This window comes from Carex rostrata, chromosome 9 (assembly GCF_964058835.1).
Source record: "Carex rostrata chromosome 9, lpCarRost1.2, whole genome shotgun sequence".
Classification (NCBI taxonomy): domain Eukaryota; kingdom Viridiplantae; phylum Streptophyta; class Magnoliopsida; order Poales; family Cyperaceae; genus Carex; species Carex rostrata.
Genome location: NC_135926.1, coordinates 2,439,827 through 2,466,928, shown reverse-complemented (window position 1 = coordinate 2,466,928; position 27,102 = coordinate 2,439,827). Strand labels below are relative to the sequence as shown.

The 27,102-nt window shown below is 34.3% G+C and overlaps 3 protein-coding genes across 3 annotated transcripts in view; 2 read left to right on the top strand and 1 right to left on the bottom strand.

The window, feature by feature from the left end:
* The window catches only part of LOC144559082 (Ribosomal protein S19e family protein), a 99,780-nt gene that overhangs the window by 61,729 nt on the left and 10,949 nt on the right, over positions 1-27,102 (top strand). The window lies entirely within an intron of this gene.
* BGLU40 (beta glucosidase 40) lies at positions 4,710-13,822 on the top strand. The gene is made up of 13 exons (XM_078308058.1): positions 4,710-4,965; positions 8,681-8,747; positions 8,842-8,900; positions 10,381-10,456; positions 10,584-10,655; positions 10,762-10,849; positions 11,006-11,261; positions 11,673-11,788; positions 12,009-12,232; positions 12,467-12,498; positions 12,616-12,718; positions 13,155-13,263; positions 13,493-13,822. Exons 1-13 carry the CDS (start codon positions 4,828-4,830, stop codon positions 13,665-13,667), a joined length of 1,515 nt encoding a protein of 504 aa, XP_078164184.1. The 5' UTR covers positions 4,710-4,827; the 3' UTR covers positions 13,668-13,822.
* MPPBETA (Insulinase (Peptidase family M16) protein) lies at positions 14,964-20,433 on the bottom strand. The gene is made up of 10 exons (XM_078308057.1): positions 19,962-20,433; positions 19,289-19,600; positions 18,423-18,587; positions 18,125-18,262; positions 17,262-17,413; positions 16,473-16,581; positions 16,206-16,304; positions 15,989-16,054; positions 15,776-15,883; positions 14,964-15,306 (listed from the first exon to the last, which is right to left on the bottom strand). The coding sequence occupies exons 1-10, from the start codon at positions 20,271-20,273 to the stop codon at positions 15,220-15,222; spliced, it is 1,548 nt and encodes a 515-aa protein (XP_078164183.1). The 5' UTR covers positions 20,274-20,433; the 3' UTR covers positions 14,964-15,219.

Here is a 27,102-nt window from a genome sequence, read left to right as displayed (position 1 = left end):
ATATAACTATAATTCATGAAAAACATCAACAAAAAAGTTTAGAACAAGATTGTGAAATATAAAAGGAGACAGTTTTGAATTTTGAAAAAAAAATAATTACCGTGTAAATAACATATATTGAACAATCATAGATAATTTCAATGATCTTTGAATAATAAATAAAATCGTAATTCATTAAGAAAAGAAACAAACGCACACAATAAATAGTAAATGCATTTTAAAGTTATGATCGTTGAGAGAGCATGCGTGCGTCATCAATGTTTTGACAATAATAAAGTTATGACCGTTTAGAGAGCATGGGTGCGTCATCGATGTTTTGGCAATGAAACATCGATGCACTTCTGTCGTCATTAAGCGGGGCATAAAGCATCGGTCCATTATCAGTGTTTTTGCACGCAAGCATCGTTGTTTTTCGAAAAAACTTTAAACAGTCATAACGTTGGCTATGAAAGTCAGATTTGCGCATATGACCACAATTTCAGAAAGGTGGACGAGACGAATCTGAATTTAGTGCCTCAAAAATTCAGTTTAAGTTTTCTATCAACGATAGATATGCAATGATCAGTATTTTGTTTAGTCAAAAGCCTAAGACATTATTCAAGAACTATCTATATAATTATTTTAAAATGCATTTACTATTTATTGTGTGTGTTTGCTTATTCAAGCAAATGGTATATGTTGACAATAATCAACTAATCCAATTATTCTCTCTCTTGCTCTCCAATTATTCTCTAAAAAAAAAATTGACATCATTGAGGCAATCAAACCATATTTCTTTGTGTATATTTGAATAAAATAAATTATTAAGAATCAAGGCCAAGTCCTTAATTAGTGTTATCTTTAGACTTGTGATATTCAACTGACAAATCAAATCAAAATTATAAAGAGTTACGACATCACTCATAAATATATCAAATGTCTTATTTTTTTGGCATACACCATAAACAAGAAAACTAAAATTTCATAAATTTATTTAAATGAAAATATTAGATCTCTAAAAAAAAAATAGAGGACCGCCCGGTCAGAGGCGGAGCTATAGTCATCCAGGGGTAAGCAGTTGCCTACCCCTGAATTTTGAAAATATGTATTGAGTATATAGATCTGATCCATTGTCTAACCCCGATAAGGATCATTGCCTACCCTAGATAATATTTGTTGCCTACCTTTGAAATAAATTCTTAACACAAATTTCGCAGTTGGCGTCAATTCATCGTTTGGAAGAGGAAGGAGCTAACAAAATGAAAGTAGAAGATGATTCTGACAGATGGGACAATTATTTAGATGGTTCAATTGAATGGGCCGATTTATTGGGTCTGAAAAATAAAATATTAAAAGACATGTGATTGGAGAGGTAAAATTTGAGTTGATGACCAATCAACATTAGAAAACTTGGAGATTCATTTGGGAGAAAAGAAAAGTAACTTCATTGATAAAATTAATAGAGAAAGTTAAAGCAGGTAAAATAATAGTGTCTCTAAGTAGATTTTGTCAAAGAAAAACAAACAAATAAATAATATATGGGAATTGTCTTTTAATAAAAATTAATAAAAGGAAAAGAATGTTTTGACAAAATAAATTAGTATAATATATTAGTAAATTATTTGAGTATAATATTTGAGTTAAACATAATTTTATGACAAAATACATTTGTGTAATTCTTTTTCTATCTTTTTTTAATTATGAAACATGTTTTTTGTGAAAAAAAATAAATCAAAACTTTTGATCTGATTTGGCTAATTCTTTCAATTCACCTGATTTAAATTCCACCATCAAGTTTTCAATTTTAATTTTGATTTTTAGAGCGATGGTTCTAGGTTTTCGACATCGGCGCCATGACCCGTATTTAGCTCTGGCTCCACTATATTGTGGTGAGTTGTGTAGAACTATGCGGAGCTAACAACATCCATGTTTGTAAGATTTGTTTTTTGCCTACCTCTGATAAAAATCCTGGCTACGCCACTACGCCCGGCCTATGGGCGGTCAAGTTCTCAGTGGACCGCTGTGCTCTGGGTGATCAGTTGGAATAATGGACCACCCCTCTGTTAGATGATTGGAGCATTTTTTTTTTTTAAAAAAACAAAAAACAAAATTGGGGGCATATTTATAAAAACTAAAAAAACGTATCTAAACAAAAAAATTTGTTTGTTTTACAATAGATAACATTATAAAATGTTAATATATTAATGATTCATTTTATATAACTTTGACTAGGGAAAATTGATTATTTGCCACTTCAAAATCTTCAAATTTGAAAAATATCGTCTCGAAATTTGAAATTGTAATAATGCCACTCTAAACTTCATTAATTTCTAATTTTGTCACTCCAAATAATTAATGACTAAAATACCATGCCTTCTTTGTGAGTTCGATTTTGGATCATGTGAGAAAGTCAATGAATGTTACTTCCGCATTGTGAAATATTTTTTTAAAAACAATGATCACTTCTCTTAATTAGAACAAATGAGCAGCTGTATGGGTGTAAATAAACGGAATTAAAGAAATGAGGTGAGACCTCGAGATATGTCATTGAGTTTGACAAATGAGTTAAATACAAACTGGAGTATTTTTGAGGTGCCCAATGTGACAAGTCATTTTTATTTTATGTTAAAGGCGATTTGACTTTTGGTTTAGGCTTCAATTTCTAAAACTCTTTCGAGATGCACATGTTAAAGAATCTCCATTCAAAATTCTTTTGAGGTCACGGTACACAGAAAAAGAAAATACGTAACGAAATGAAAAATGTTAAAGAGAAAAATATTTGTTGCTTACGGAGACCATATTATAAGTAGCTTCTCAGCACGTACCATCTCTCATTCTCTCCTATGATTACACTTTGACTATAATAGTGTTTTGTGCATTATTGTTCTCCAAGAACTTTCATTGATTGCTGCCACGTAAATATCTAAACAAGTACCAAATATTAAATCTAGTATTAGATACACCCCCTTAATCCACTTGCTAGGTACATTTCATGGTACTCCTAGCAAAACACGTATGGCAACATAATCATTTTCACAACATTTTTGCTGTTGTATGTTTTGTTTGCTAACTTATAGCTTGCACTTCTTTCCCATATAACAGACTCCCATCACTCGTTCACTCCGTTTTGCAATATGACCATTTGAGACAAAAAAAAAAATTACTATCCAAAATTACATATGTTCATCATTATTCTTTTTTCCTATTAACTTCATCATTAGTTTTTGAGTGAGTCTATGATAATATGCATATCATGGGTTGTTACCGTGCTACGGCTCTATATTTAAGTTTTTAAATCCTAGCGGTCGATCCGAACCGTTCATCTTGTTCTCCATATTAATATGTGTTTGGAGACCAAATTTTACATTTTTTTTGAAATTTTTTTACTATTTTTTTAGATATTTAGAAAATCACTTGATCTGAAAATTCTGGACCATCCAAAAACAGTGATTTTCAATAAATCTAAAAAAATAGTAAAAAAATTTCAAAAAATATAAAATTTGGTCTCCAAACACATATTAATATGGAAAACAAGATGAACGATTCGGATTGACCGTTAGGATTTGAAAACTCGAATATAGAGCCGTAGCACGGTGCCAAATCGTGATATGCATATTACCATAGACTCACTCTTAGTTTTTTATATTAAACTTGAAAATAAAAATAAAAAGTTTATAAATTAATTTTAATATATTTATTTTTTATTAATTTTTTACCATTGACTTTATACTAAATTAATTTGAAAATTTATAAATTTGACATATAAACGCATCTCTTGTGAAATATATTGTTTTCAACGATTAAAATTCGTCATTTGAAGTCAATATGACAGATTTTAAAGTTAAATTTGCCAATATACTTAGTGAGCTTACAAACTATTCAGATTTTTAAGTCAAATCCCTTATAACCAGATCATATTTACTTGTTTTATAACATAAAATTTTAAAGGAAAGAGGAGGAAAGGAAAAAAACAGAAGAGATAAACTCCATATACAAACTATTCAGAGTTTAGAGAAGATTAACACTTTACACTGCCTTCTTTCATCTCCTCGATCCCTTTCCCTCTCTCTTTCTGAAGCACAACCTTAATGGATATCTCTTTACTTGTTCCATTTTCTATTTTATAATATATATTCGGACTTTTAATAATTATTTGATGAAAAAAATTTATAAAATTTGACCAAACTAAGAATTTGTTTTATATTTCGGTCCCTAGGAAACATAATGAGGAGGTAAATTTTGGTATGGAATAAATTTGTATCATTTATATATGAGGAGGGTTCAAATGCCTCCATTTTTTGTGTCTCCATCATGCCTCTATTTTTAAAAACTTAAATAACTCAAAGTTTAAAACTTAAACGTCAAATTAAAGCCTTTAGATGTGATCTATGTTATTTTCTCTATGTGTCTATAAAAAATTATCACATTTTGATTTTGCTTTTATATGAATCAATAAAATGAAAAATCAACGTCTAAAAATTATCCACATGAGTATATATTTTTATAAGCTCAAGATGACAACCAAAACAAAGTTGAAATGTCATAATTTTCTACACGTGCATAGATAAAATGATGTAGTTCATATCCAACGGTTTTATTTTGAATTTTAAAATTTAAATTTTGAGTTATTAAAATTTTTAAAAATAGAGGCATGATGGAGACACAAAAAATGGAGGCATTTGAACCCTCCTCTTTATATATACAATCTCAATTAACTGCCTTTCCCCCACACCCCTCCTCATTTCTTGATTTGTTCCACACCAACCTATCAACCACCATCTCTCTCTCTCTCTCTCTCTCTCTCTCTCTCTTTCTCTCAATCCCTCTCCCTCCTCTTTCTCTCTAATAATGGAGTTGAAAAGGAGTCTCATTACTGTATTACTAGTACTGTGTACAATACTCAGATGCTCAATACAGAGTACAGACCTCAGCAGGAAAAGTTTCCCTGAAGGCTTTGTGTTTGGAACAGCTTCATCTTCATTCCAGGTTTTTAGTACTGTATCTGAAATTATAATTATTCTCTGAATATTATAGACCCTTTTTTAACCATTTAATATGAGGTCATAGTATTGTTTAACAATGCTTTTGTAAAATAAATGATAGTCCATTTGCAAGTTTCATATTATTTTGAAGTAATATTACATGTTAATTAAAGGATTTAGTGGAGTCCTCATGTCAAAAAAAAAATCTCAAAAGGATTTTTGACAGATTGAAATATTATGAATATGTTTACTAAAAGAATTCTAAAAATGCAAGTTAATTAGAAAAGCTTTTTCTATTCTTATATAAGTGATTTCATTTTTACTTCCATTTCAACTTTTGTTTTTTTCTTCTCCCATGTTTAATTTTTTTTATATTATGATCATTTTGGAAAACAACAGAATGCAAGATCAATGAAAAAAATGTTAATTTATATACATGTTAGTTCGATATGGGCACGTAAGTAAAATTAACCGCAATGAAAATTCTTTTTAAATATTAAGATGCCAGCTTTTTTATGGCCAAGGATTATATATATTAAAAAAAAGTGAAAAAATGCATATAATAGAAGGCAAACTATGCTTTATAATTTCTTTCGCTCAATAATTAATATCACATATACGATGACTGCCTTATATATATATATATATAGGCATATGATGTTTCCTCAATTCCTTTACCTAATTAAAAAATTAAAAATCTGATACTATATATGCAACCTTCGTACCTTCCACAACCAAAAATGAATTTGGAAAATCTTTATTATTTAATGAATAATCAAATATATTACGTGCATTCTTTTCTTTTTTTTGGAAAATTGGCAGTAGCTTCTGGCAGCCTCTGCCCGATTTCAAAAAAGAAAAAGAAAATTGGCCGTAGCTGCCAAAATTAGAGTAGAACTAGGGTGCTCTTAAGCTTACCAAAGTTTTGGTGAGCTTAACTCTAAAACTCATCAAATCAATTTCAAATGACGAATCCGAACCGTTAAAATCCGTCTACCTTACGTGTGATGCATCTACATGTGAAATTTTTAAACATTCGAATTAATTTAGTATAAAGTCAAGCGGTCAAAAACGTTCAAAAAATGAATGCACTAAAATTAATTTATTAACCTTTTAATTTTGACCGCTTGACTTTATACTAAATTAATTTGAATGTTTAAAAATTACACATGTAGATGCATCACACGTAAGGTAGGCGGGTTTTAACGGTTCGAATTTGTCATTTGAAATCGATTTGATGAGTTTTAGAGTTAAGCTCACCAAAACTACGTACTTATTATAGTTTCTCTAATATATTATAAACATACTTATAAACATAATATTTTTTTTCTAAGACATACAACTAACACAAAATTTCAAGCAACATACTTATTAATTATTATAGTTTAAAACTACACAGAAATCAAATTATTTCATGTATTACCTGATCAATATCAAACGGTCCAGAGAAGTATCAACACTTCAAAATGAGAGAAAAATGCTTGGTGTCATGTGACAATCAACTTTAAAAAAAATTATCATCAAATTATTTATAAAATTTAAACAATAACGTCCGATGTAACGTGTACATAACTTTGGTGAGCTTAAGAGCACCGTAGTTCTACGCCAAAATTATATTACGTACATTCTCTCTCACATATTTTACCATTACATGCATGCACTAATTGGCTAATTGGGTTCAATTTGTAACAATACAACCAATTGATTCTAAAGAACGTATGAAACAACAATAGTATCAAGGACGATATAATAATTATAATTAAATAATTATTGCGACCGCCTGTCCCTCTCAAATTCCTGTTTTTACTTATTTTTTAGTACCTGCACATCAACACACGCGATGTCTGTTCCAGAATTCTCGATTCAACATTTGTAATCTTCTTGCATAATGCCAAAACATCGTAATCTTCTGAAAACACGTCGCGTATCCTACCTATCATCTGCATCAAGATTCGTGCTTACATGGATCTCAATCGGACCGAACGGCTTGATTTATCAAGTGGACTTGTGGTTGGGGACTTGTGGACTGTGGTGCACTGGTGCTGGAAAATGACAGGATGTCACGAGGCTCTGTCTTTAGCAAAGGCATGGGCCACTAGCATCACTTCATTTCCAGCACTTAAAATTCCTTTTCACACTTATATTTTTCTTCTTTTTCATGACCATGAGCAAGATGCTTTTCGAAGCCTCTTAAAATCGCAAATGGTCCAAAGATTTGAACTTTTTTGAAAAGTGCGCCGCGCCCTCTACTGCCTAGTGTGTCGGCGTTAAATATTATATATATATATATATATATATATGAGTGAGTCTATGTTACTATGCATATTACGATTTGGCACCGTGTTACGGCTCTATATTCAAGTTTTCAAATCCTAACGGTCGATCCAAATCGTTCATCTTGTTCTCCATATTAATATGTGTTTGGAAACCAAATTTTACATTTTTTGAAATTTTTTTACTATTTTTTTAGATTTATTGAAAATCACTGTTTTTGGATGGTCCAGAATTTTCAGATCAAGTGATTTTCTAAATATCTAAAAAAATAGTAAAAAAATTTCAAAAAATGTAAAATTTGGTCTCCAAACACATATTAATATGGAGAACAAGATGAACGGTTCGGATCGACCGTTAGGATTTAAAAACTCGAATATAGAGCCATAGCATGGTAACAACCCGTGATATGCATAGTACCATAGACTCACTCTATATATATATATATTTACTCAATGTAATGTGTAATGGATGTGTTTAAAAAATCATCAATTTTTTTTTTGGAAGGTGTGATGTACTTATCAAGAGAGTTTGATAAGCACAACTTCAAAAGTATATTAGATTAGTTTCAAACGACAAATCTAAATCGTTAAAAATTTTACATGTACATGCATCACTCATGAAATACATGAATTTCAACGGTTTAGATTCGTCATTTGAAACCAATCCAATATATTTTTTGAGTTGTGCTCACCAAACCCTCTTAGTGAGCACATCACACCTTAGTTTTGATTATTTTTTTTATGTTTATAGAGCAACACGTACGCTTCACAGTTCACAGATTCACTCCAAAAAAAAAAAGAATAAAGTAACATGTTATGAATGGAGGGATATATAAATTGTTTTATGTTTATAATAATGTTTCTCAGTTTTTTTCATGAAAATAATGTTTCTCAGTTAGTTCGATTTGTGTCAAATATTGTGTAAACAGCTTTAAGATTTGTAAAGTTTTAGTGAGTATGAATGATAATGTAAATTGAACAACTCCAACTGAAAATTAAAACGAATTTGCTCTGATATCCATTGGACTGACCCCACTCCTCGGATCTAGATCCTCTAAAGTAACTCAAAAAATTTAATTTGAATCTAGACCGTCCAATCAAATTCAGATCAATGTAACTTAAATTAAAATTCACGGAGTCCCTTTAATATTCATACAGATTCAATTCCAATCTGATAATTCGGATTCAAATTCAACTTTTGAGTTTAGGAGATCTGAATTCCCTACTTCTTTTAGGCAATGCTATCTGATAATCCAAAATGCATTAACTCGTCACTTAAATTTTTTTATAGTGAGATGATAAGGTTTTCCACATTATCAATCATGCGCATTAAGTGCTCTTATCAACAAATACATAAAAGAAAAAAAGCAATTGGCACAGCACAACATTCAACCTTACAAGTTATAATAATTAATCATTGCATTTATGGCAATGCATTAATTGCAGTATGAAGGAGCAGTGAAGACTGATGGCAGAGGATTGACTATCTGGGACAAATTTGCACATACCTTTGGTATTATATACTTCTCAAGAATATTTTGGTATTCAGATATAAATTGTAGGATTAAATGTAGCCAGTATTTTCTCTCTCTCTTTTTTTTTTGTAGGGAAGGTGGTTGATTTCAGCAATGCTGATGTGGCGGTCGATCAGTACCACCGTTTTGAGGTGAATTTATCTAAAACAGCCTAAAAACATTTATATCCACAACAAACTTCAAAGAGATTGATTTTTGTGCCTCCATTTTTTGTGTGTATTCCTTCATTTTTAATTTTTCAATAAAAAACTTTTAAAACTTATTTATTAAAATAAAGAGTGAGTCTATGGTACTATACATATTACGATTTGGCACTGTGCTACGGCTCTATATTCGAGTTTTTAAATCCTAATGGTCGATCCGAACCGTTCATCTTGTTCTCCATATTAATATGTGTTTGGAGACCAAATTTTACATTTTTTGAAAATTTTTTACTATTTTTTTAGATTTATTGAAAATCACTGTTTTTGGATGGTCCAGAATTTTCAGATCAAGTGATTTTCTAAATATCTAAAAAAATAGTAAAAAAATTTTAAAAAATGTAAAATTTGGTCTCCAAACACATATTAATATGAAGAACAAGATGAACGGTTCGGATCGACCGTTAGGATTTGAAAACTCGAATATAGAGCCGTAGCACGGTAACAACCCGTGATATGTATAGTACCATAGACTCACTCTTAAAATAAAACTATTAGATTCGATTTGTATTATTTTCTCTCTATGCATATAAAAAATTATCACTTTTTATTTTGTTTTCTATATGAATCAATAAGTTGAAAAATCAATGTCTATAAATTATGCACATCAGTGTATGTTTGTAAACTCTTCATACAATTAAGAAAAAGTTGAAATCTTTTACATATTCATAAAAATAATATAAATCAAATTTTACAGTTTTTTTTTACATTTAAATTTTAAATTCGAAGTTATTAAAGTTTAAAAAATGGTAACATTTAAACCCTCGTCAATTTGAAATATATATCATATAATAATTTATTTTTTCAAATTTTTCTGATGCGTTCCTTCATGGCTAGCCTTCACTAATATTGTATCATTACTTATACCAGGTTAATTTACACAGGTTGGTTTATCAGAAATCTAAAACCATAATTAATATTATAACTTCATATATAAAATAATTACAATTTTCTGAGGGATCTGATTACACCCTTTTTTGTTGACAACGAATTACACTCTCTATTTTCAAACTTTTCAAATTCTAAACAGTCGATCTAAACCGTTCAACGTGATGGATATATTAAAATGTGCTTGCAGATCAAATTTTATTTTATTTATTTTTGAATTTTTTTTTTACTATTTATTAAGTATTTTGAATCCCTCCTCTTTTCTAAGATAACTACAATTATCACGGGAAGTTACATTAAATTATTTAATTGATGGATTATAAATTTATAATAATAGGCTAGTTCATATTTATGTTTAAACTAAATAATCAACCTAATTTTGTGGCCCATGAAGCATCAAATGAAGTCCAGATTACCCATTATAAATGAGGTGTAAATAAACGATATGATCCAAGAAAATTTAGCATGTATACATTATGGGCTTACATTTTTATTGCACCATCTGACTAAACTATTTTTGTAGGAGGATATACAACTTATGGTAGACATGGGAATGGATGCATATAGGTTCTCCATTGCATGGTCTCGAATTTATCCAAGTACATTTTTTATTTTCCTCAAATAGTACACATTTAACTTAGTTGAATCTATGATAAGAAGAGAGAACTTCTCTCATAGAATTTTTATAAAATTGATGTTTTTTTTGCTCTCTTTTGGCCGCATTAGATGGTACTGGTGATATTAATCAAGCTGGAATCGACCACTACAACAAATTAATCAATGCGCTGCTTGCAAAAGGTATGGTTGAAATTGTACTGAGCAGGATTAAATGTTAAAATGTTATTTTTTTTATTTTTGCCCCTTTCTCATCTAATTATCATGTTTGAATGAGAAATAATTATAGGGATAGAGCCTTATGTAACAATTTATCACTGGGACCTTCCTCAAGCCTTAGAAGACAAATACAATGGATGGCTAGATAGGCAAATTATGTGAGTTTCATGTTTGCTTTTATATGTTCTAACTTGACATATTTTTTTTAAAAGTTAGAACAATTGACACTTTTTTTTTACTGAATATACTCAAAATTTGCATCATGAAACATGGCAACATGAAAATATGTGATGTGATGACAACATGCATGGCAGCAATGACTTTGCAAATTACGCCGAGACGTGCTTCAAGGCATTTGGGGATCGGGTGAAGCATTGGATAACATTTAACGAACCGCACACATTTGCAATACAAGGCTATGATGTGGGGCTTCATGCCCCCGGTCGCTGCTCTATTCTTCTGCATTTATTTTGTAGATCAGGGAACTCAGCAACTGAGCCATATATTGTTGCCCATAATACCCTTCTGGCTCATGCCACCACCTCAGACATATATAGAAGGAAATACAAGGTAATGTTTACTTCATGCATTTTGTTTTACTGCTCGCATTCTTTATTCAAAATAAAAATAAAGTTTATGAACTAAAATCCTAGCTTTGGTGCTTGGAAAGAATTAATCTGATGGATATATTTCATAACAAAATGATATAGTTGACATACAAGAATAATAAATTAGTTTGTGTTGGTGGTGAATAAGATGTTTATCGATAAGTATAGCCTAAATTAGGGATCAAAATTGGAGGTGAACATTCTTAATTGTACTAATGGTGCATATTATGGAAGACACGCTTGTGTCATGTGATTTAAACAATTTGGTAAGCTCATTTTAAAAAAGGGGAATTCGACTAAAGACCTCTTTTTATCTAGCTTTTGCATAGAATAACACTTTATTTTCGGTTTATCACATGCCTTCAAAATGTAGCCTGCACAAGGTGGAATTGTTGGGATGGCATTTGATGTTATGTGGTATGTGCCGATGACAAATTCTACCAAAGACATCGCAGCAACGCAAAGAGCACAAGATTTTCAATTTGGCTGGTAAGTTTCTTAATATGTTTTTCTTCTTGTGTCCCAAATTTTAGAAAAACAGTTGGTTTTAGATAATTGTTCCTTTCCTTTCTATCTAAATGTAAACTTACTGATACGAAAATGACGGTCTTATAACAGTCAGACTAGAAAGAAAATTTCAGAAAAAGTACTCAAGTTTTTACTTGATAATAATGAAGAAGTTAAAAAACTACTGCATTTTATATAACAGGTTTATGGACCCTTTATTCTTTGGTGATTATCCAAATTCAATGAGAACAAGAGTTGGGGATAGATTACCGAAATTCTCAGCTGATGAGGCAGCATTGGTTAAGGGATCACTGGATTTTGTTGGTATAAATCACTACACCACATGGTACGCAAAGAACAATTCAACAAATATAATTGGCAAATTGCTCCACGACACAATTGCCGACTCCGGTGCCAGCACGCTACGTAAGTTCATAATAGTTCTCAGTGCCATTTCAATTGTTAGAAAATAATTTGCCAATTAGGTTCATTTAAGGAAGCAGAAAATATTTTTTCTTGAATAGTAATGTACCAGGTTTGTGTTGTACCAGTCAGGTGTACTTAACAGGTATTAGGAAGAATCGGTACGCCAATCAATTAGCTCACAATTCTTTCATTGACCAAGAGCATTCTTTCTTTTCTTTTTTTTCTTATATGCAGCATTCAAGGGTACTAAAGCAATTGGAGATAAGGTACGAAACAAATTAAGAGAACCATTTTTTGAGGAAAAAATTAAGAGAATTTTTAAAGACACTATATATAATGAGGAGGGATCCAATCGAAAGCTCTTAAATGATTTCTTAATACAGGCAAATGCTATCTGGATATATATTGTACCTGAAGGGATGAGGAGCCTGATGAACTACGTCAAAGAGAAATATAACAATCCACCGGTTGTGATAACTGAAAACGGTTCTCTTTTCTCCTTCCCAATTATTCCAACCATTTCATGATTACCCATGTAGTGTTTATCTTTATATGAGTAAGGCTTTGGTACTATGCATAACGCACATTGGTCCGTACTTTGGATCACTATCTCTGTTTTGACAAAATCAAAAGAATCAATCTGAACCATTCAACATGATAACTATATGAAAATGTACTTGTAGATCAAATTTTAGATTTTTTTTACTATCTGTTTAGATATGTAGAAAATCACTTGATCTAAAGATTCTAGATAATTATGGAGATCATGTTAAATGGTTCGGATCAATTATTTGGACTTGAAAAACGAAGATATTAATCCAAAGTACGGACCAATATGCGACATGCATTGTACCATAACCTGACTTATCTTTCTATTGATGTTCAAATATAAGTGAAGCAAATATCTACGATGTTTGTGCAGGGATGGATGATTCAAACAGCCCATTTACTTCAATCAAAGATGCCCTGAAGGATGATAAAAGGATCAGATACCACCATGATTATCTCTCAAACTTATCTGCTGCAATCCGGTAATTTTACTCAGATTTACATAAGTAGCATATATGGCAAGTAAATAATGTAGCAATTTGTACTCGTACTGCAACATATATGATGTACCAGAAAAGTTTTATGATACCAAAAAGTAGGGTGAGTAAATAGAAGCTATTTGGCAACTGAAATGATTTCAAAGAGATAATTGTAATAACCTGTCCAACTTATGAAGATTAAAACTAAAATAAATTTCTGAATGCTATGCAGGGAAGACGGTTGTGACGTGAGAGGATACTTTGCGTGGTCTCTGCTTGACAACTGGGAGTGGGCAGCGGGTTACACTTCGCGATTCGGGCTATACTTTGTCGACTACAAGGATAACCTTAAAAGATACCCAAAGAACTCAGTTCAATGGTTCAAAAACCTCTTGAGCTCAGTCTAAACACCAACACTGCAATTCTTTCATTTGTTTTTTTATGAAAATGATTAGATCTTAGAAAGACGTGAAAGATAAATATTAATTGTTCAATTTGATATGAATATATGAACATCATTACTTGCATTACTTGCTCGCAAAATGATGCTACATTTATTTGAGGTTTTCCTATAACGTGTACAGAAATTCATTGTTTGATGAATCCATAATAAGCTATGTTACATGGATACGGGTACGAGTATCATATCGAATACGGCCAGGGATACAAATACAGCAATACGACAATTTTCAACATGATACAGGTATCAGACGATACTATACGGGTATTGATACAGCAATACAATACGTATCGAATACGGCTATGGGACCATATATGAAGTATTAGGGTAACATAGATAATAAGCAATGAGGAAACTGAGAACCTGATTCATATCTGCTGAAACATCTTCCTAACATGCTGCTGCTTTTTCTTTTCTATCATTTTACATTTGTAATAAGTTTACATCTAGACCCGGAAATGATACTTGAAGTTTTATAACTCTAAAGAGAACAGCTCTTTAATTTGAGCAATTCCAAAAAATAAAATTGGTTCGACTATTTTTTTGCTCACTTTGAATTCAACCGATCAATTAGCACTTCTAATTGCTCAAACGCTAGTTAAAATATATACTAGAGAAAAAGAAGGAACATTATGTAGCTCCAACTTCTCATCTCCTATTACTCATATGTGAATTGAGTAATATTTACATGTTCACTTTAGAAAGTTCGAAAAATAAGTTTAAAAGATCAAGATAACTGTTGACACTCATCAAACATATTTTTAACTTTATCAAAACTACATCACAACTGTCAACGATTATTCCTTAACTGATGTAGATAGGCATAATAGACGAACATGTATCAATGTTAATTATGAATATTCTTAAGAGACGTTGAGAATTGAGTTCATGATTGATAGTCGAGGACTAATGATAGCTTGGTCATGAGAGAAGGGATGTTGTAGCGTATGTTTTATCTATTGGTCTCTTTCTCATCAACAGTAATTAAAACGCTTCAGAATCTTTCATGTCATAATTGTTTTGAAGATAACTACAGAGAAAGAAAAGGATACTCGAGTCCTCAAAAGAAAGGAAGACTGGAAACGACAAAATGGGAAAAATAATAGCCAAGGCATACTATGCCTTGATCCAGCAAAAGCGAAAATCACAAGGTCCAAATATCTGCACCGAAACACAAAATAAAGAACTCAATATATAACCCCCACGGCCCAAAAAAAAATTTATAAATACTTGTAAGAGGTAGTTGACAAAGACCAACAAAACACTTTTATGCAACATTAATACAAATATTGAGGTACACCAGTAGAAACTCTTATTTGACAGGTTACAAAAATTCAAATTACCGTAAAATGGGAAGTAAAAAAAACAAAAAGTGCACCAAAATTTTAATAGAAAAGGTATGGTTTGCCAAGATATGCCGAATTTATGTCTGGCATAAGCTGTCCCATTCAATTCTAGACATGTGATATTTATTAAGGTAAAGAATAATAAAAAGAAAACTAATAGCGGAGCATGTAGGTTCTGCGCCTGAACCAGTTGTAGTCGGGCAAATTCTGGATTGGTCCTAGGGCGGCAATTGCAACATCCTGCATAACAAAATCAAAATAACAAATTACAAAGATAAACAAAAAAATAGAACAAAAATGTATTTTTGATTTGGAAAATTCTAATCATCCTAGTACCAAAACTCGAATAGCGCATAGTTTTTGCTATGCTACAGTGGAAGGTATACATTTTTGCTATGCTACAGTGCTAAAATTTAAAGCACTCCTAGTGTCACTAAAAAGCCAACCATAGTGTTTTGTTTTCCTACTATAGTCGGGAGAGGAGCTTATCCCTAAGCCTTGCTCCCAGTTAAGGTTAAGAGGGAAAGGCAGTGTTAAAAGAGGTCGGTCATATGATGTACCAGAGCCCCTCACATTTGCTACAAAACTTTTGATTTGAAGGATAGATAAAATCTCTATCTCCCTAAAATGTCCCAAGTTCGTAACACCAAGTTACAGATTACCATCCAACCGTCTCCCCCTACCCTCCCAAAAGGAAAAAAAATTGTACCTGATCAAAGATGAACCGGTTAGCCACACGCTTGACTGCACTAGCATCAACAGCATCAATTCTAGCAAAAAGCTCTGCAGCTGGAATTCTTCGCCCATAGTTCAGTATCTTCACAACATAAGCAAATTATTGTAAAATTAGCCGGGAAGCAAACCCAAAAAAAAAAAATTTAGGGAAACATAACAAGCAAAACTAAAAGAGTTGTGCATGTACCTGACGACCGATATCCTCAGCAGCAGGAGTGGTACCATCAAGGTGAAGCTGCAGAGAAGATTTCAGCTGAAAACAAATATACAGCCTATATTAGTCCGATTTTCTTATTTGAAAGGATCAATCTCTTCTACAAGCTAGTCAGCAATATATCGATATAAAAATAAAAATCAAGCAATAAACTGAGAGGACACCAGCAATTGAGAGAAGTTGTGCCTACCTGATTGCGGGCTCGGGTAACATCATCATCTGTGACACGGTAAGATAACTTGCTTATTGATTGCATAATTGCATATGACAGGTCGTCCAAGCAATCAGGCTACATCAAAATAAGGTCAATAACAACATGATATTAGGTCTGCATAGAGTGACAATGTAAAGCACGGGCCCTTCTAAAAAAAGGCCATAGAACCACATTAGTTTAATGCTAACAATGGACAAGACAATAAAAGTTAAATTGTAAGCTGGACAAAGCAAATATATGGACCTTAGCTATGGCATAAACCCCAAAAAGGCCAGTGTCCTTGTAGTTGGTGTTGAAGGCCATCACACTCTCGGCAATATCATTGATTGCAACCCTCTGCACAAGCTCTGACCTGAAAATAATATCATGTCTGATCAAGGCTCTTTACTATAATACTATGGTGATCTTCAAACCAAGCAAATAAATCAGTCCCACTCACTCATCTGAATTCAGCAAGCATTAGTAAAATAGATTTGAGGGGCTGATCTGACCAAACCTGACGTACAAAAATTAACCATTGTCTTTTAAAGTACCAACCAAGCACCACCTACTAAGGATCAGTGTTTTGGAGACAGGTCAACATATTGTTCATTCATACATAAAATCCAACCATAATGTAGAAACAGTTAGATGCAAACCATAGTAAAACAAGGAAAATTAATGTGTAGCCTACCTCACAGTATGACATATGAGATACACAGACATTTACATATCAGAATATGATTTCTACGTTCTTTTCAGTTTCTCAACAAAGATCGAATTAATACCTGTACCCTCTCTTTCCATCCATATTTATCCAGATAAATATAATGAAACAGAAATGATGGTTCCGATATCTTTCTGATGAAATTGGGAGAGATGGTTCTACAAGATTTTTATTTTTGGAGGGGTGATATGATATTTCAAGTTTTCTACTGGTGCGCATGACAGAACTTGTTAACAAGAAGTGTATATCACAATCAGTGGTTTTGCAGGCTAAAGCATGAGATTAACACAACAATAAATTATAACAGGACAAAGCTTAAGACAGACCCAGCGTGCTTGCCTCCACCAGCACTCTTACTCCAGGAGCCGAGCATTGCTTGCATAACCATCAAAGCAATGGAGTCTGGATCAGTGACAGCTGCACCCTCAAATGCAACTGCAAATTGAGCCAGCTTGATGTCATCATCATACATACGGACCTGGATCAAAACAAGTAGACTCAGGTCGGAGAAATAGTAATGCAGCATTATGTTAGCATGTATAACATATAGTTAATACCGGCATAGCTTGAAAGTAAGTCAAGGAGAATTTCTAAGAAAAGAAAACATACATGGCCAGACATGCTGAATCAGAACACCGAAACAAACATAGAAAGTGTCAAGATATGAATTAGGATTTTTGCTATCTTTGAGATTTTAATATGCATCTCAGTTTAAAATGTTTCTCTAAAATATATCTTTCTCTGGCTAGTACATATCTACTTTCTCTCTGTGGCACACCTATTATGGAATGTTTGTATTTGGTATTATAAAGAATATAGAAATTGTATTGTGGTAGTAGATATTCTTCAATAAGTATGATGGGATTCATATATATAAACTCAGGTATTGTCTTTGGGTGATAGAGAAAATTCTGATAATAATTATTATTCTTCAGCTTCAATTCTATCTAAATTTTGTCATAAATCTTGTCAAAAAGGACCCAGAAACAGCAGTCAACAAAAATATTACCAGTACATTCATTCAGAGGTTATTACCAATATCAAACTAGTTAAATCTATAACAACAGTGACAGTTGGTTTTGCTCATGACTTGCATAGCGACAATTTTGGGGGTGTTGGGCGGCTGTGCAACATTAATGTTATACAGTACAGAATTTCTACGAGGAATTATTGATGCATTAAACCATACTTCAGAACCAGTAAAAGAAGCAGGTGATTTGGCCACCAATTGAGACGCGGTGGTGGGATCAGACGACAGCTTTGGAAACAACTTCTTCACCAATTCCACTACATCCTCATGCTTAACTGCCCCAGCAGCTGAAATAACCTGGCATAGAGAAAGCATAGCAATTTATTTAATTATAAAAAAATGTATATATCTAGGTTTCAAGAAAGGCAAATGCTAAAGTTAACTCCTCAACAAAATAGAATGGTTACCCAACTTTGATGTTATAAGAAAAGATATGCTGTTTTTACCCAAAACTTACCACACGAGGAGCAGTGTAGTGTGTTGCTATGTAGTTTTTCAGGTTCTCTTGTGTGATCGACTTGACATTGTCAGCAGATCCCAAGATAGTTCTACCGAGAGGAGTGTACTGGAATGCAGTAGCATGTAAGTGATCGAAGATAACCTCTTCTGTTTGGCCTTCAACCTAAATATTGAATATTCAAAACATGTTATCTTAATCACCATTTGAAACAACCAATATTTCGAGTGACTATTTCAGATATTCAATTTTACTACAATCAAATATTCCAATAAAAAGGAATTATAAAAATGTTAATTAGCCTCTAACATTTAGGTTGCCTACTGGAAATATAAAAAATAAAAAAATAAAAAATGGTGTTCAATACCAAACAGGTTGCCTATCTACTAAACAGGTCTGTTCCACTAGTCAATTGGTAATTAATACCCTTACAAGTTTAAAGAAAACCTTTACATGTCCTTGTATTATACATTGAACTTGAACTAGTAGACAAAGGCAATTGCTATGTTTTATCCCGCTAAGCTTGTAAGAACGACATGGATAGAGCAAGATAGGCAAATAATCACAAGAAAGTTTAAATTCACGTAGATGAATGTAACAAGTACTTTGTTGTGGGTGTCTTTCCATTTCCTTTCTCTCTGCTGAGCATCATCAGACCAGATTTTTAGGGGTTTAGTTGGATCAGTTAGTGTTTTTCCTTCTTTATAAATGGATAGCTGTAACATATATCAGAGAAACTAACACTAAAACTACTCTTACCCTCTGAAACATATATCAGATAAACAAAATGCAAAGCTAGGACCTTACCATAAAATATCCACAAACTAATATCTATATCAGGAAAAAAAATCATATAATAAGCTTACCTCTTCCATTTCACGCAAGATAACATCTCTCTCCCGCTCAATTCTACCAGCATCGAAGGTAGAATTCTGAAGAATATCTGCGAGAATCTCAAGCACATTGCTAACATCTTTATCCAAGACCTTGGCGTAATAAGTTGTCTGCTCCCGGGAGGTGTAGGCGTTGAGGTGGCCACCCATGTTCTCTATCTCCTCCTCCAACTGGCGCACTGAGCGTGATGCAGTGCCCTTAAATATCATATGCTCTAGGAAGTGTGCTGTGCCGTTTGTTCCTTCGGCTTCAAAACGACTTCCGGCATCAATCCATACGCCTACCTGTGAAAGTTAATAACTAGTCAACATTATCCAAACTATCGGCTCACAAACAATTTCGCCATTAGAAATGAATCTAGGGATAAAATGTTGGAAATGGAATCACTAAATTCAAGAGAAACTTGATACCAAGTTATGCATATGCATACAAAATAGAGAACATACATATTTCCTGAGCTGTTAAAATAATGAAAACAACATTGGTTCTCTAACCCTTTTCTAAGTCAAAATATGTATTTATAGATCCAGATCAAGAGAGGGCCGAGGGAATCACACAACCAGTAAGCCAGTATAGCAAATCCTCACATTGTACTCAGCTTGGTTGTAACGGACAGGAACAAATGAAGCCCACTAATTCACTCACCGTAGCAGTCTGTGAGGCAAGCGTCGATTCAGTCGCCACACGAAGTCCGTTTGACAGTGTCGTGACACGTGTCTCCGGCGCCGCCAGTATGCTGCTGTGGTCCACGAGAGACGGGATGGGGGATGCGTAGCGCAGGAACCGAGGATCGGAGTGTTCAAGCCGCTTGAGCCTAGCGTTAACCGAATCTGCGATCAGATCGTACCGCATGACCGGGCGGATGATCTCGGGCGAGGAAACGGCGGCTTCGCCGCCGGGTACAGTCAACGTGGCGGCTCCGCGCCGCGCTAGGCGGAGGAGGTTTCGAATCGTCATCCGTCGGGTTAGATGTGCGAATCTGAGCTAGGTGTTTTAGGGTTTCGTTTTAGTTGAAATGAGAGAGGAGAGAGGTCTTCTACCTCGAGAGAAAGGCCCGAGGAATGCTGATGAGAGAGCCGAGCTTTATCACTGTCTTCGGCCCGTGTAAAACTGGAGAACTCCCTCCTTTCTTAGTAGTTTATTAATAGATAATTTCCGACTGGATCCGAAATTAAAAAGAGGGCTTCCAATAGACATTGGATCAAAATCTGTCCTGTTTCCGTTTTGACGTCCGATTCATTTCGAGATTCTTGTGTATAGCTTAACGAGTCGTGCGGATTAACTTTAAACGGATCTTAATACAAAACAAACAGCTTTGACAGGTCACCAGACCGATTTTGATCCAATGCCCCTAGGAAGCCCCCGCTTCGCGATCCGAAATGATGGATTGTTTACTGGAAATTGGAAAAGAGAGAAAACTGATACTGTGATTTGTTTAATTGTTTGTCCTTAAGACCTTAACTTCGTCCGCTGTAATGGACGGCTCCGATTAGGAACCGATTTTTTTAATTTGGATTTGGCTCATATGCTATGGGTTGCACAGAGGAAATGCAACTTATATGCGGAAAATGAATTTAGAAAGATCGGGATATCCATAGGTATGAATTAATGTCTAAGGATGTGTGTATTCATGATATTTTGCAAAAATGTTAAAAAATTATTCAAAATTAATTTTTTTAAAAAATAAAATAAGATTCCGCTTGCTTATGTTACGGCGACATGACGTACTTATAGCAATGAATCATTGACACTTTGCTCCGCTAGTTTACCCGATAAAGTGACCGGGTTCACACTAAACATGAGAGTTCGTGTCATGGAAGGGTTGAACCAAGAGCATGCAAATGCACTTTTGAATTAAAACGGTTGGGTATGAATTAACTACCTATAACTAACCGGTTTTGTATTAAGGATAAAGAATTATAGTGTCATAAAAATAAAAGCAACAAAAGAAAAATAAAATTTTGCATGTATCTGATATCTCCATATTATATCTAAATTATGGCCTTGGTTTACACTGAAACCTGTGTTTTAAAGCCTATAAATGTGGACTTTTTACTTTGAAATGTGGTACTGCTATGCTTTGTTTGGTATTTTGCAGGAGAAATGACGAAAAACTGGATCTGACTACTTTTCATACGACCCGTATGACATTCTGTACGAACCGTACAAGATCTGCCCAACCACACAGAAGGTTCCATAACAGAGGCACAAAGTCTCCAAGTCAAAGCACAGGCATACGGTCCGTACCGAATCCCGTACGGACCGTACGACGCTAATTCGGAAAATCCAGTTGGAATCTGAAATGAGCATAATTTAAGGAGGCTGAAAAGGAAGCCTCTAGGGGCGTGATCTGAGGCATTAAAGGAGATATTCCACAGCAGAAAAAGGGGGATTGGGTCATTGAATCTAGACAACTTTTCTTGGAGCAAAAGACAAGCGGAGGAGAAGAGGAAGAGAAGTGAAAAACGCGAGTTTGCAACGGATCTTCGAATTTTCCACTGTTTTGTCATGAACTCTTTCATCTCTTGTTATTTGTGTTATCTTGTGAACATGAGTAGCTAATTTACTTTGGGTATGTTTGGATGACACGGGAATAGCTCCTACCCAGGAATAGCAGCTATTCCTAGCGAGCTATTCTTTGTTTTTCACGTTTGGATGAAAAAAAAGCTATTCTCAACACAAGGAATAGCTCGAGTTAGCTGCTATTCCGCTATTCCTTAGAAATGTTGGGTTAGTAGCTATTCCGAAATGTCGGGTTAGCAGCTATTCCGAGCTATTCTTTGTTTCATCCAAACGCACCCAAAGTTTCTAGGGCTAAGATGTAGTTTCTAGTTTGGCTTTGTTTGCATGCTACTTGGATTTTGTGTTGAATGCTTTGTTTTTACCTTGTTGTGTAGTATTTTGATTGCTTTATTTGTGCTTGCTTGAATTGATTAGTCATCCCGTTAGATGAATGCGCACATCTAGGTGTTAGGAGCCAAGTCTATGACATTTAATCCAACCGAATAAAGTATATGAAGTAGGGTGAAACCAAGGAGTACCCGAAAGGTGAAACTTTCCTTGAGGCGAAAGTCCTTGGATACTTTTAATAAACCAACAAGTAACTTAGATAAATTAGGCCAAAATGCGAAAGTTGAGGTTTAATGCATCTAAGAGGGAAGTATTTGAGTCCAGTAATCGGATACTAGGACAAAATGCGAAAGTTGAGGTTAGGTATCTAGATCTGGTCGATAGAAACCCTAAACATTAGTATCAACGCAGAAAACAGTAGCTGCAACATTAACTCGGGGTCCCATACGGACCGTACGGGAATCTGTACGGGCCGTACGGAAATCTGTACGGGAATCTGTACGGGCCGTATGCCTCGGAGCTGAACAGAAATGAAATCTGAACCTTAGAAACGTCTTTCTATCAATTGAAAACAACTTTAATTCTCTTTTATTGTCTTTTAAACTTGTCATAAATCAGTAGAATTGTTAGAACTAAACCAAACCAATTTCTCTCACTTCTAGAATCTTAAGTAATTTTAGGATAAGTCCGGTCATTTTCTTCCGTCCATGTGGATCGATACCTGTCACACCCCAAATCCCGGGTCTGACAGCCTGTCGCGTATATTTATTAAGTGTCACATATACACGCAAGGCAGTGGATCTTTTATATGCATTACCAATATCCTCATTTGCTGTATCCGCGTAATAAACCTGAAAATGATCCAAAGGAAGGGGGGTGAGAATAAATTCTCAGTGCGAAATTTGCCACAGTTTAGATTATTGGACTTGCAATCAAACTCTATATTAAAAAATGAAACCCAAACAATAACAATGCAAACAGATATATATAATCATAAATAACAGAATGCCAATGCTCGACAACAATTAATCAACCTGAAACACAGTTCACGAAACTTCCAAGATGAATTTCAAAACACAACATATATTTTTGGCTTAACTCGATTCATTAGGGCTTGTAGCAACTACAGATGTTCTTTCGAGCTGGACCCTTTATCTGACACCCATCTGTAGCTGTTGTGGCTTAACCGTTTCCTAATGTCTGGTTCCAAGTCAGCTATACAGCTCAACTCGACAATTTCATTCACATGGAATCAAAGTTACCTATACAGGTCAACTTTGCAAAAATGCAATCACACGGAATCAAAGTCAGCCATACCGCTCAACTTTGCAAATGCATTCAAATAGAATCACAATCAGCTATCAGCCTTGCACAATTCATTAAACAGGTCAACGGATAGGTCACCATCACCTTATCCAGCCACCTATACAGGTCGGCCTGGCAAATTCATAAATAGATCAACGGATAGGTCACTGTCACCTGATCCAGCCATCTAAACAGGTAGGCCTGGCAAATTCATAAACAGATCAACGAATAGGTCACCGTCACCTGATCCAGCCACCTAAACAGGTAGGCCTGGCAAATTCATAAACAGATCAACGGATAGGTCACTGTCACCTGATTCAGCCACCTAAATAGGTCGGTCTGGCAAATTCATTCACATAAAGAACAATTAATAGAACTAATCAATTAATAACCATACCAACATGCCAATTTAACCTCAACCGAACAATTCAATCATTCTCAGTTATGCAAGAATCAATATGCAGCATGAATTTTAAAGTATGCAACAATTAAGCATTCAACATGACAAACGAATAAACAGTTTAATTCCTGAAAATAAAGTATCAAACAAGTCCAAGAATCCCGCACCTTATTATGACGAGCATACCGCTTAATTTATGGATCGGGCGTCTCGAATTACCTCGCGATATCTTGCTCGACCGAGCCTACACCTATATCATACGTATACTTGGTTTAATTTGGTTACATCATCATAACTTAAATTTTTAAAAGCCGTCATTTAATCCGTCAATTTATGCTTCTCAGCCTAAGCCAAGTCCATAATTTTAATTCTCAAAGCCGAAATCCAATTCTATTTACACATACACATCATGTCATATTCATTTCAATATTTCAAGGCTTATGAAATTACAAGTCCAATTCACCTTATTTATCCAATTAAACATTCAAAGGCCTAATTTACTCAATTATTTCACTTTGGCCCATTTACAATCATTTACAATTCAAGGCCGCATATATACTCAAAATTTTCAGATTCGTATAGAGGCCCCTCTACTTAATTTATTTACACAAACAAGGGTAATTAGCATAACCACCCCTCCATCTCATCAATTTATGCAAAGGCCCCTGTTAATTCAATGTTCTGGTAGCATCCAACTAGACCCGATATAATCTCAAACAACCACAACATAGCAATTCAAAGAGGAAGTTTGCACCATGTCAGCACGACATCAAGCACCAGAAAAATGAGAGAAATAACTCATTTCAGATTAGAACAAGGCACAAGCCGTACCAGTAACAATAGAACAGAGCAGAGAGCAAGGCAACAAGAAATCAAGCACCACAGAACAGGTACTGGTACGGTACCAGTCAAGCATCAACCAAGCCGTAGCAACACAAGCACATACACATACTGGTCTGAGCGAACCAGAACAGAAAAATGAAGGGGGAAAAAGGGAAAGGGGCCATGAGGATAAGGCACACAACCCAAGTCAGATCCTTGCCGAGAAAATCAACAACTCGTGCAAAGACAAAATCCGATCAATTTAAACGAGCACTACAGAAATTTACCTGATTGAGCTCGCACGGGATGGATTGGGAAAAGAACGGCCGGCTCCAACTAAACACCAGACAACACCAAACCGACACCGAGACAACACCAATCAAGCGACAGTCAGACAGCCACGACAATCACCAAGCTCACCAACAAGCACGGCAACAGCCAAGTCACAGAACCGAAAACCCTAACCTAGGGTTTTGAGAGACCACCGTAACAACAACAAAAAGAGGGGGGCGGGGGTTTCGGGCGGGTCTGGTGGGTCGGATCGAGAAGAAAAGAAGAGAGAGAAAGGCGGGGCTGGTGCGCGGCTCGCCGGCGACGGAGGAAGGAAGAGGGGGCGGAGCCCCTCTGTTTTTGGCGTAGAAAGAGGAAGGGAGCGGGGTGCTGGGGGGGTTCTGTCACAGGTAAAGGAGATGAGAGAAAGAGAGAGGGGTTATTAAATTTGGTTGCTTTAAGATTCGTGCTGGATGGAATCCAATGGTCCAAATAATTGGAAACTTCAATATAGCTTCATTTAATTGGTTTAAATTCTGTTTCTTTCATGAATTCCAATCGAAAGTTCATAAATTTGTAACTATATTCGCACATAAAATTCGTATATTTATTTCTCAATTTAAGATTCGAATAATTTGATTTTCCTTTTATATAATTGTATATATTCAATTTTAGAATTCCAATAGATCGATATCGGATAGTATCCATGTCTATATATATAAATATCAAATCAAATCCTTAAAATTCTCAATAAACGAAATTGGTAACTTTTATATAATTTATCTCGTACGAATAATTTCGTATAATTATACTCTTATTTGGGATTCAATTACTTATTTATTCACACGAATCTAATTAAATCAATTTCTTCTTTCCTAACAATTAAAAGGAATTGTAACGGATTTTTCTAAGTTTCTAATTTACCGAATAATTATAATTTTATTCCTAATGCTATATTTTATTTTATTTCTAAATCTCTAAATTTTGTTATACATAATTTCATACATTATTTATATTACGAAATTTTAGTTTCGTTTTAGTCGGTCAGAAAATTCCTGAACGATCGTTAATTTAATTAAACTTTTTATTTAAGCCAAATATTCGATTTAGAAATTTAATCATGTTTTAAAATTTCGGAATGTAACAATACCCGAGCATACTCATCGATAGGATAATACACTTGCTATCTGATTTGACAGAGTATAACAAAGGTTCAAAAGGTATAGCTTGCTATACCGAAACTTTGTAGCATATATTCTGTGGGAACAGTATCAACACACGAAACTTTCTAACCTAAGTTTGATTCAAGCTTGGGGGGATTTTTAAAAAGAATTTCCGCAAATAAGAGTGCATTTTTTGTAACATTTTTAGATACCCAAAGTTTACAATTTTCAAATCTTTAAGGAAATGAAAGTTAGGGTAATCAAATTGTGGGGTGAAGCATAATTAGCCAAGGGTTAAGCTTTAGATTTGTAGAAATTTACGTTGAGATTTTTAAATTTTGTCAAGGTCATACAAATTTTTCAATTGAAGAAATATACTCGATATGGGGTTAAATTAAAGATCGAATTGTAGTCTAAGTTTAGATGTTGGGTTTTGGATGGAGGGAAGTATTTTCCAAATCTTGAACGTCGTGATCTTCGTCCGGAAATGTTGGGTTTTGGATGGATGGAAGTATTTTCCTAAGAATAACTTCTCCATGTCGTCCCATGTTTCGATGTGGTCCCGGTTGGTCCTTAGTCACGTTCTTGCATTGTCTCGGAGGGACAAGTGGAAGCATTTGAGCTTGAGGTTGTCTAGCTCATCTCCTTCTCGAGCGAAAGTGCCGCAATGCTCTTCGAAAACCGCCAAATGAGCATGTGGATCTTCAGTTAGGGCTCCTCTGAACTGACTTTGGCCAAGTAGGTGAATGAGAGAGGGCTTGATGTCACGTGGTTCTTGGCCATGAGGAATGAACCCAAAGCGGTGGCCTTGTTGATGGTTATGGCCATTTCCGTTTCCATTGCTGTTGTTGTTGTTGTGTCCATTATGAGGTGGGGTTACTCCTCGTACGCGTGATTGATTGCTTCCATGTTGGGATTGCTCATCACGGTTGGATAGGTTGTTATTGAGGGATGTGTTGTTATTGAGGGGTGGGTT